Consider the following 12317-nt stretch of genomic DNA (forward strand, 5'->3'; position numbering starts at 1 on the left):
TCTTAGGTGAAAGCAGGGAATACCAGAGGAATGTCTATCTGTGTTTCATTGACTATGCAAAGGCATTTGACTGTGTAGATCATAACAAACTATGGCTGATTCTGAGAAGAATGCGGATCCCAGAACACTTGATCGTTCTAATGCAAAACTTCTACTTGGGCCAGGAGGCAGTCTTCAGAACAGAGCAAGGGAACACTGCATGGTTCAAAATTGGGAAGGAGGTAAAGGTGGGTAATGAAAAAGGGAAAGTATCCGTGTGAAAAACAATGTATATGAACTTTTCTTTTTTAGTAAACCAGTATAAAATTATTTTTATATAAAGAGTAATGAAGTCCTGATACCTACTGAAGCATGCATTAAACTTGTAACATAATTACAATTGAAGTTGTTCCCATAGGACAAACATGGCATTGTATTATTTCACCTATATGAATTATCTAGGATAGATAAATGCCTACAGATGTGTGGTACTAGAAATAAAACAGGAGAGGCAAAAGACAGTCACTAATTAAGAGGCACTGAGTTTCTGATAATACCGATGGAATTAAAAGGATAAGAATGATGGTTGAACAGTATTAACAAATGTTAACTGATTATTACAAGTGAAGAATATTAAAATTGAAAATGTTTTGCTAGATTATACATAAATTTATACATGATTTCGGGATAGTTTTTTAAAAATCCTAGATTCTTCAAATAAAATTAATAATAGATAGTCACAGCTAAAATGTATTTTTTTATTTCATGAGTTTTAATTTATGCATGATTATTCAGGCTAAAATTCCATACTAGTTTTTAGGAAACATTTATCCATGTTAAAAGAATCATATTTATTTTTGAAATATTTGCAAATTATTTTTTCGTTAAAAATTATAGTTAAAATTGAGAGATATAATTTTAATTGGAAGGTCAGTTTTAAAAACATTGAAGTCTATGTGAGTTTTTCCCTAATCTTGTTTCTATTTCTCTTCTTTACATGCTATCTTTGGTGTAGCAGACCACTTGGGGATTGAATTCATGGGTAAGATTAAATAATATGTTCCTTACATATCGTGAAAAATCTAATTTTTTATTATACGTGTAGTGCTCTCCTTCTTCATTTAATTTAAATCAACATGTCTCTTTGTCAAATATTCTTATTACCAATTTTTTCATCAATTTTTCATCATATAGTGAATCAGATTGAAAACTTAATTTTGGAACAAGTAATTCTAATATTAAGTGCTGTTTCTAGGATCCAAAGAAAAATGATTTAACCTAAATTTTAATTTACTCCTTTTAATTCTCAATTTTCTTATTGGTTAAAGAGGAAAGATAAAATGTTACTACACATATAAATTACTTATCACAACATAAGACTACAAAAGAAAAGAATATTAAAAGTGTAAAAAAACAATGATTCTTATTTTCTAATTTAATTATTTTTCCCTTTGCCTGATGACTATTTCTGGATATGTATTACTATTAAATTCAAATTAAAATGAGGACTAGATACACTTTTATATTTGTCAAATGAAAATATTTCTGAGGTCAAAACATTGAGCATTTCTCTTTTAAAAACATTAGAACCAGTATAAAATAATTAAAAAAGACGTTTTCTCAATAAAATTCTTGGCCTAGAAAAAAAAAGCATTAAAATTACTTCCCTTGGCATTATTCTCTATATTTACAGATAATTGTTTTTTACAGCAATTATAGCAGCATTAATGATTTAACATAACTAAAAATTCGACTGTGTTTGTTAGACTACATTTTAAGTAAAATTAAAAAATAATAATCTGTAAGGTTTGAAGTAACTTGCACCTATAGTGGAAATAGAAATTCTAGAGTTACAGTTGGTGAAACTGACATGGCTAAATTTGTAGGCAAATTTCATCATGCTTGGCTTTTTAGTTTTTGTTGCTTTTCATATTTTTTCACGTATATGTGAATGGTGATGGATATAAAATGGTAATGGAAATTATAGAAAAAAAAAAAAAAAAAAAAAAAAAAAATGGTAATGGAATGATGTGGATATAAAAGCTTGATTATACCTCTGTCTTGAAGAGAGTGAAACTAAGTTTCTCTTTGGAGGCAAAGATTTTGAAATTCCATCTCACATACTTTGGGCACATGGCCAGGAAAGACCAGTCCTTGGAGAAGGACATCATGCTTGGAAGGGTGAAAGGATAGCACAGGATAGGAAAATGCCCAGATGAGATGGATTGACATGGTAATTGGGACAATGGTATTAGGTGTGTCAAAGTCAATGAGACTGGCTCAGCATAGGTACATAGGGTTGCTGTGAGTTGCAGGCAACATGATGGCAGAAAACAATTTAATGTAATCAATATTAAAAATTTTATATTATCAATATGATAATATTCAATATATATTTTCACTTTTATAAATGTCCAAGAAAAATATATTAAGATGCTAGAGATATAATACAGACTGAAAATCTGGTTTCATAGAATTTATAATTTATGAAGATTATTAACCAGATAATAAAATTATAAATAGCAAGTTTCCAATTTCTTAAGATCTACTTTCAGTAATATGATATTCATACTAGTATAAGGTAAATAGATATTTGGAAAGTATTGATTGAGATTGTTAACAATTTCATCTTGCTTTGATCCACAATCAACACTATTAGCACTTGCAGACAAAAAAAATTAAAAGACAAGTTTCTTTAAGAAAGTCTGCTGTCGATAAGGGACTTATATCTAGAATTCATAAAATACTTGAAAACCACAACAAGATAAAGGTAAATAATCCAGTTGAAAAATGGGCACAGGATATGAATAGACACTTTACCAAAGAAGGCATTCAGATGGCCAATAAACACATGAAGAAATGTTCGAAATCTCTAGCTCTAAGAAGCAAATCAAAACAACTATGAGATATCATCTCATCCCAGTAAGAATAGCAAAATTTAACAGAATAGCAAGCAGCAAATGCTGGTGAGGTTGTGGAGAAACTGTAATCCTTATTCACTGTTGGTGAAAGTGTAAAATTGTGCAACCACTGTGGAAAGTGGTGTGGCGCTTTCTCAAAAAGATGCAAATAGAACTACCATTTGACCCAGCAATTCCACTACTAGGACTACACCCTAAAGAGACCATAACCGACATCCAAGCAGATATATGCATTCCCATATTCATCACGGCGTTGCTCACAATAGCAAGGAGTTGGAAACAGCCTAAGTTCTCATCGACAAATGAATGGATAGAGAAGCTGTGGTATATTCACACAATGAAATACTACGCAAAAAACAAGGAACTCATGAAATATTATTCAAAATGGGTGACCCTGGAGGACATTATGCTGAGTAAAATATCTCAGCCACAAAAAGACTAATACTGCATAGTGTCACTGTTGTAGAATGGGACTGACATCAGGGTTGGGGTAAGACTGAGAAAAACTGGATAGATTATGTATACTGAATTGAAACAGATGAGGGAGGGAACAGTTTAAAAACGATATATGATAGGATATTATGATTATCACAGGAATCCAGAATTAAGGTTGCATAGTGGAGTGTATTCGACGTGAGGAGAGGGGTGGAGGTGGGGGGAATATATACCAAGGAAGATGTTTATCTTTTGCTTTTCAAAGAGAGGAACGAACTGGGCGAGGGGTGGGGAGGGTTAGAGAAAAAAGTACAACAATGAATGAATGGAAATCCAAAATCTCTGTAAATGGTCATTAAAATTAATAAAATAAAATTTAAAAAAAGAAAGTCTGCTGTCAAGAACCTCTCCAGAATACTGAAGATCATATCAGTCCAGACATGGCCTTCTGAAATACTTGCTATGTATCTGAGAGCTGGACAATGACAAAGGATGACAGAAGAAGAATTGATGTTTTTCATTTGTAGTTCTGGAAAAGAGTATTTAACATATTATGGATTGCCAAGGGAAGAAACAGATCTGTCCTAGAGAGGGTGAGACCAGGTCATTCTTTGGAGGCAAGAATTTTGAAACTGTCTCTCATTTTTTGAGCATGTTGCCAGGAGGGAGCAGTCTAGGAGAGGGATATCATGCTTAGAAAACTAGAGTATCAATGCAAGAAAGGAAGTCCTCAGATGAGATGGATTGGTTCAGTGACTGTGGCAATAGGAGCAAGTATGTCAGAGATGGTGAGATTGGCTCAGGAAGGTCAGGATTCAGCATTGCTAGTCAACTAGATGGCACATAACAATGACAACATCAACAAGAATATGAACAATGAATACTGGAAGAGAAAATATCTACTAATGATGAATGCAAGACCTGTAGTTTTCATACTAGAATAATTTATGGATCTGTTTGGTGAGAGAGAATGCAAATTAGACTTACTAGATTGAAGCTATGTGCCATTAAGAAAGAAATTACCATAATTAATCCTCCAGCATGTTTTCGGTGTATGCAAATTTCACAAGAGGGTATAGCTCATCTTTCCCCGTAAATCATCTGGTAGGTTAGTAGCACATGCCTCTGGGTTGTCCATATAACTCCTTACCACTATTCTACCAAAACTCCATGTTGCTGTTGTGTACTGTAGAGTCAGAACCAACCCATAACTGACCCTCTGATGGGTTTTCAGAGGTAATTAATTGTACAAGAGGAGATTGTGCATCCTTCTCCTGGGGAGCAGCTGGTGTCCTGGAACCATGTGCCTTTGAGATTGTAGTGAAACTTCTCCAAAGATATGTAAATATCTCCATAGATATGTAAATATTGCATTTGAAATAAATCTTAAATATATCTGAAAGAAGGTATCAAGTTGTTGTTTTCTTCAAAGTCGAGGGTCAATTTCAGATTAGTGATCCTGTATTTATACTGTATTTGGCTTTTCTTAGAGTATGTTAATATACACTAGTTTGTAAAATTGGATTAGAGGATTTTAAAAATGTTAACTACATGCCAAAGTCTCCAAAAAACAAAATTAAGCACACGAGAGAGAGCCAACTACAACATAACAATGGTGATATGGTGTATATAATTAGGTATCAGTTATATCAACAAATAACCTCAAAAAATAATAACAAATAACATTAACAAATAAGGTCTAAAATATTATAGTGGCAAAAAAAAATAACTTATTTACTGATATATCATGTTTTGGGCTTGCTACCCAGAGAGAAAGTTCCTCAAAACATATTGAAAAACTGACTTGGAGATCAACTCAAAGACATTGAAACTGGAAACTGTACAGCCCCACTGGCTTTGGGCCAGAAAATTACTCTGAATATGGGGGAATGCAGCCAACTATTTTATACAACTACACTAACAACCACCAATACATAGCAAAGTTAAGAACTATGTAAACTGCTGAGAAAATATTACAGTACACAAGTTTAGGGAGCTTTGGTGGCCTAGTGGAAAGAATCTGTGCTGCAGTTTCAAAAGCACAAGGTTCAGTTCCACCAGCAGCTTTGATGGAGAATGATGAGCAATCTTCTCCCAAATGAAAACTCACTGGAGGGTCAGCTATGGGTTGGTTCCAACTCGATGGTATGCAACAACAACACAAAACCTTAGTGTAAGGGGAAAACTGTCACCTAATCAATATATATCTAGTTCAGCAAATGTGCCTAAAAACAATAAAGGGGACTGTTTAGTTTGCCCTCATTCAGGGAAGAAACTATAAAAACAAATCTAAGTTAAAGCATCAGGATGGATGGTGAAGAGATTGAAACTGTACACAGCTTTAGTTTGCTTGGCTCCATAGTCAACAGTCTTGGCACCAGCAGCCAGGAAATTAAAAGGCGCATTGCCATGGGAAAGTCTGCTGTTAGGGACCTCTCCAAAGTACTGAAGAGCAATGGTGTCTCTCTGGAGAGTAAGGTGCGCCTGATACAGGCTATGGTTTTTGCAATCACTTGTTATGCATCAGAGAGTTGGACAATGACCAGGGAGGATACAAGGAGAATTGCTGCCTTTGAGCCTTGGTGCTGGAGAAGAGTATTGAGAATACCATGGACTGCTAGGAAAACAAACAGATTTGTCCTGGAAAGGGTTAAAGCGGGTGGCTCCTTGGAGGCCAGGATTCTGAGGCTCCCTCTAACATACTTTGGACATGTTGTGAGGGGAGACCGGTCCTTGGAGAGGGACATCATGCTTGGGAGGGTGGAGAGACAGCGCAGGAGAGGAAGGCCCTCTATGAGGTGGATTGATTCAGTGACTGGGATAATTGGGATGGGAGTGTCAGAGACAGTGCGATTGGCACAGGACAGAGCGGAGTTTAGGGCTGTTGTACATAGGGTCGCTAAGAGTCGCAGGCGACTCGACGGCACATAACAACAACATATATATATACACACACACACACATATTTGGTAGCCTTTTGAATCTATCTTTCCTTTCCTTTATTAGATGTGTGTCTTGTTGACTTTGGGTTTTTTGTACATTTTTATATACTTTTTTTCCTTGATTGGTTCATTAAGTCCATTCATGTTAATTGTGATTATTGACAGACAAGGTATGTTGATGTGTTTCCTTTTTTTTTATTGTTTCTTTTTATTATGTTCTATCTGCTTTCCTTGGGTGTCTCTATGTGTACAATTTCCCTTAAAAGTTCTTGTAGGTTTGGCCTTGTTTTCACAAATTCCTTAAGTTTTTTTTCTTTTTGGCAAAGAATGTGATTTCTCCTTAATATTTGATGGAGAACTTTGCTGGCTGTAGGATCCTGGTTTGTTTTCTTCCAACTTTCTGTATATACCATCCCATCCCATCATCTTCTTGCTCACATGGTTTCTGCTGAACAAGACAGAACTTAATCTGATTGCTTTTCCTTTGTAGGTTACTCTTTGTTTTTCCTGTGCTGCTTTCAACATTCTATCCATATCTTTTATTTTGGAGAATTTGATTATGCTATGTCTTGATGCTTTCCTTTTGGGGTCTAGTCTACTTAGTGTTCATTGAGCTTCCTGAATGTGAATTTCTTCATTCTTCATAATACTTGGGAAGTTATCCTCTGGTATGTTTTCCACAGTTTTCTCAGCAATTCCCTTATCTCTCTCATACTCTGGAATTCCAATCATACGTATGGCATTGATTTTGATGTTATACCACATAATTCTAATATTTTCTTCATTTTATTTTTCTTCTAGTATGTTTTCATTAAGGTTCTTGTTTTTGAGCTCACTGACTCTCTGCTCCATCTCTTCTACATTTTTATTCTTCCAACATGTTAGACACTTCTACCATTTCAGTCTTAATGTTCTGGATTGTATTTTCATGCCTTTCCATTATCTCTAGTACTGTGCTGGCAGTACCTTCCTATCTTATGATGATTTTTTTAAGGTCCTGTACCTCTTTATTTATAGTTTCCTTTTTTTTTACTGTTTTCCTTTTTCTTCTATATTTGTGAAAGCTCCTCCTTATCAATATATTTCTTCTGACTCCATGTCTTTGGAGTATTAACTTTCTTGTTGGTTTGCATTGCTTCTTCCATCATTTGTGCCTTCTTCGTAGCTGTTCAAATAACTCTTCGTCAATATATTGTTTTCTGGTACTCTACCTCTAGGTTCTTCCCTTTGTCTATGGCTGTTAGAAAGTCTCTGTATCAACATTTATCATCTGCTTTCATGCTGGCTTTTGCTTTATTGAGATTATGTGAAGTTTTTCTTGATAAATGTTAGATCGTTTCTATTGTGTCTGTAAAAGTTGGTGATTCTTGCCTTTATAATGTTACTAGTTAGTTGTCAGGTTAAAATGTGGTGAGGTATACACTCCAGTGTAAGTTCTTTCAGGAAAAAAAAATGCCTTTGTTAAAATCCTTGATGTTCTCTCTGTTCTGCACTGCAGTTCTGTAGAAATCTTTCCTTGACGTAGTCATCTGATATCAACTCTATGGCCTCCTTCATATATGAAGTGGCTGAGTGGTGTGAGACCAGGTCCTCTACTCAAGCATCTTTTCTCTTGGAGCTTAATGTCTTCCTTTGTCTCTGTAGTGGCAGAAAATTAGAGATCAGAGCTGCTGGCTCAAGCAACTTGCATGCAGTGTATCTCATTTCAGCCCCGCCCCCCCCAAACTACAAAACTCCCTTCCCTCTGCCTGAAGTTGTACACTAAAATATCTTCTCCTGTTCGACCCCTGGGATGGCCCAGAAGCCATAGAGGCAAGGACCCCCAGAAAGAGGTACCTACAACTCTAGGGATGTCTCAGTCCTGTCTTGCCACAGGTAATGGTGAGATGGAGAGTGCTTGTTCTTAATACAGAGCCCCCACCTCTCCTGACCTTTTCTCCTGTGGTTTGAGTTTCTCCTTTTTCTCTGGTATGAAGAGAGATCAGACCCCTATCTTGTACATATGTATTCAGAAGCTCATTGGATAGCCTCCTTTCACAGGGAGCCAAGAAAATTCTTCCCTATGCTCAAAGTTCTTCACACCAAAGTACTGTGTTTTACTTGGCCCCTGGGTTGGCCCTGCAGCTAAAGAGACTAAAACTTCCAGATGGATGTACCTACAACCCCAGGAAAGCCTCAGTCCTGTCTCCCCCGACAGGCAATGAAGAGTGCTGTCTCTTGGCACAGAGACCACCTCTCCTGACCTTTTTTCCTCAACTATTGTATATCTTGGTGTTTACATTTTTTATCTAGTCTGTGTTTTGGCCTCTGGGCTTCTTGATAGTGGATTTTCTCATTCTTAATAACACTTGGGAGGTTGTTTGCTAGTACTTCTCCCACAATTTTCTCAGTGATGTCCCTATCCCTCTCATTTTCTGGAAATGTAATGATATATATTTTGTTCATTTTGATGTCATCCCTCATTATTAAAATGTTTTCTTCATTTTCTTTATGTCTCATTTTTTTCTTCTAGTATGTGTCTGTTGAGGTTCTTGTCTTCCAACTCACTGACTTTCTGCTCTATCCCTTCTGTTCTACATTTTTGTCCCTCCAACATATTGAACATTTCTGCCATTTTAGTATTAATATTTTGGATTGCATTTTCATACATTCCTGTTATTTCCAGTGCTGTGTTGGATGAACCCTCTCTATCTTTGATAATATTTAAAAATTCTTGTACCTCTTTAACTATAGTTTCAATTATTTCTTCCATCTTTTGCATTTTCTTCTGTAGTTGTGGAAGTTCCTCCTCCTCATTTTATTTATTTATTATTTCTGGCTCCATTTCTCTGGAGTGTTTGCTTTCTTAATAGTTTCCATTTTTTTTTCTTCCATAATTTACATCTTCTACTGTAGCTGTTCAAATAACTCCTCATCAATATATTTCTCCTGGTTCTCTACCTCTATAATAGTCCATTTATGTATTATTTCCTTTGTTGCTTCCATCATTTGTACTTTCTTTTGTAGCTGTTTGAATGTCTCCATATCAATACATATCATCTGCTTTCTTGACTAGTCTCAGAAATTCATCGGGTCTGCAATGTTCTCTGCTTTTTTTTTGAGAAGGTTTATTTTGGTTTTTCACAATGTTTGTAGCCGCCTGCACTTTCTCGACATTATGTTAAGTTTTCTTGATAAGTGTTGGACCATCTTTATTGTGTCTGCCTATGTTGTTGGTTGTTCTTATCTTTATGATGTTTTGATTATTTGCCAACTTCAAATGTTTAGTCTATTGGGTGAGCCACTCACTCTACTGAAATACCTTTCTGGGAAAATTTGTCTGTTCTGAAATCCTTCAAGTTCTCTCTCTTCTGCACTACAGCCCTGCAGGAATCTCACCTTAATGTAGTTCCCTCTCCCAAAGTTAATTTTACTCTTTCATCTATAGAGTGGTTATGTGGTATGAGACCAGGTGTTCCACTTAAGTAGTTTCTGTCCAGGATAGTTTCAAGTCAGCTCTCTTTCTTTCAGCTCAAAATGCCATTGATTGAAAAAGCTGATAAAGCCCTTCCTTTGCTTGTAGCTATATGTCCCAAACTCTCTTGTCCTGTTTGGGCCCTGAGATGTCCCCACAGCCATAGAGGCAAAGATTGCCAAATGGAGAGATCTTGCCACAGGGAAATTTCAGTCCTGTCTCTCCCCAAAAGCTCCCAAAAGTGCTGGCTCTGGGTGGATGATATTCTTTAAATCCTTCCACGTTTTATATTGCCTTTGCTAATTAGTGTTCAAGGCTTCAAACCTGTTCCTGAGATGGACTTAAAGTCACATGGAATAAATCAAACTTAGGTTCTTGTGGATTTTGTTATATTTTCTTTAGCTTCAGTTTGAACTTGCATATCAGTAGTTGATGGTCTTTTCCATCATTAGCACCTGGAGTAGTTTTCACAGCTGATATTGAACTACTCCATCATTTTTTTTCTGCAGATATAGTTAATCTGATTTCTGTATAGACCAGGAGGTGAAGTCTATTGCTCTTTGTGTTCCCTATAAAAGACAATTGCAATGACTTTATCATTGACTATACAGAATTCTATCGTATATCTCCGACATCATTTCTGTCACCAAGCCCATGTTTCCTGGCTACCAATCCTTATTCACTGTTCACAACTTTTGCATTATTATCAAAGTTTCTTGGTTGAATGTTCAATTGACTTCTGACTGAAAACATTGGTAGAGGTCATCTATTTTATCTTTTTTTACTCTATTTATTAGTGCATACATTTGAATGATAGTGGTATTAACAAGGTTTTCCTTGTATGCATGTGGATATTACCCTGTCACTCAGAACATTGTATTTCAAGATGAATTTAGAAATAGTCTTTTTTACTATGACTATGACCCCATTTTCCCTTAACTTTTCATTCCCATTGTAGTAGATCATATGACTGTCTGATTTAAAATGTTCTATGCCAATCCATTTCATTTCTTCAATGGCTAGAATTTCAATATTTATGTGTTTCATTTCTTCCTTAACCATATTCAATTTTCCTACATTAACGGAGTTTAGGGCTGTTGTACATAGGGTCGCTATGAGTCGCAAGCGACTCGACGGTACATAACAACAACAACAACAATATTTCTCACATTCCATGTTCCAATCAGTAGTGTCTGTTTGCAAACTGTTTCTCCTCCTTTGTGACTCCCAGTAAGAAAGATCTCTCTCCATTGCCATATATGCTAGTCTAATAGAAGTGTGCTTTGTTGTACAGAGGGTCTTCAAAGTCCTGTTATTTTTGGAAGTGGATGCTCAATCCTTTTCCCTAGTCTTAATTTGGATATTTGCCTTTAGAGCAATATTTGACAAACAAGCATTTCACCCAAAAGAGAAGATGAGAGACCTTTACCAGACAATATTATTAATAGTACACTAATTTAAACTTTGCTGAAGAGTGTTCAAAAATAGCTGGAGCAGTACGTTGACAGAGAACTACTAGAAGTTTTAAGTGGGATGCAGAAGAGTCTATGGAATAAGAGATCTCATTACTGACATAGATTGATCATGCCTTAAAACAATGAATACTAAAAATATATTGTATTTTATTGACTTTATAAAGGCATTTGACTGTGTAGATAATAATAAATTATGGCTAACATTGGGGAAAAATGAAAATTCCAATACACTTCTGTGCTCATGTTGAACTTGTACATAGACTGAAAAGTAATCCTTGGAAGAGAACAAAGGCTTTCTCTGTGTGGTATAAAATAAATAAAATAAAACGAATGTGGTGTTATATCCTTTAATCATATCTATTAAATCTGTATACCAAATAAATAAGCTGAGAAAGTGTAATATATGAAAGAGAATACAGCATCAAGAAGAGAGGTGATTCATCAACAACCTGCAGTGTCTAGACAACAAAACTTAGCTTGAAGAATATAAAAATCCTCACAACTTGACCTTTAAAGAATATAATGATAAACAGATAAAAGATTGAAGTTGTCAAGGACCTCATTTTACTAGGACTCACATTCAACTCTCATGGAAGCAAGAGATAGAAAAAGTCAAAGGTCAGTGAATCTGGAAAATGTTCTGACAAAAGCCTATTTAAAGTGGTAAAGATTAAAGAATAAGATATCACCTTAATGGCTGAGGCATGCCATAGTATTTTCAAGCCATAATATTGTCAATTAATTCATACAGTGTGAAAATTGGAAAATAAACAAGGAATGCTCAAGCAGAATAGATGCCTCTTTTGATTGTGGTATTGGCAAGGAATACACGATAGACTGACAAAGGAACAGACATATCGATAATAGACAAAGTGCAACAAAGTTATTCCTTAGAAACAAGTACTATGCTTTTCTATGAAGAGGGCGCCGAAAGCGAAGAAAGAAGCCCCTGCCCCTCCCAAAACTGAAGCCAAAGTAAAGGCATTGAAGGCCAAGAAGGCAGTCCTGAAGGGCGTCCACAGCCAAAAAAAAAAAGAAGATCTGCACGTCACCCACGTTCCGGCGGCCTAAGACGCTGAGACTCCGACGGCATCCCAAATACCCCCAGAAG

General features: G+C 35.8%; 1 protein-coding gene across 1 annotated transcript in view; it reads left to right on the plus strand.

Moving 5' to 3' along the window:
* Positions 1–12317, plus strand: part of NRG3 (neuregulin 3) — a 1124911-nt gene that overhangs the window by 936457 nt on the left and 176137 nt on the right. Inside the window, exon 4 of the mRNA XM_006902510.1 lies at positions 995–1021. Coding sequence (XP_006902572.1) covers positions 995–1021 — 27 coding nt within the window. The remainder of the gene's footprint in view (positions 1–994; positions 1022–12317) is intronic.

Source organism: Elephantulus edwardii, unplaced genomic scaffold, assembly GCF_000299155.1.
Source record: "Elephantulus edwardii isolate Elephantulus edwardi_28Jun2011 unplaced genomic scaffold, EleEdw1.0 scaffold00421, whole genome shotgun sequence".
Taxonomy (NCBI): domain Eukaryota; kingdom Metazoa; phylum Chordata; class Mammalia; order Macroscelidea; family Macroscelididae; genus Elephantulus; species Elephantulus edwardii.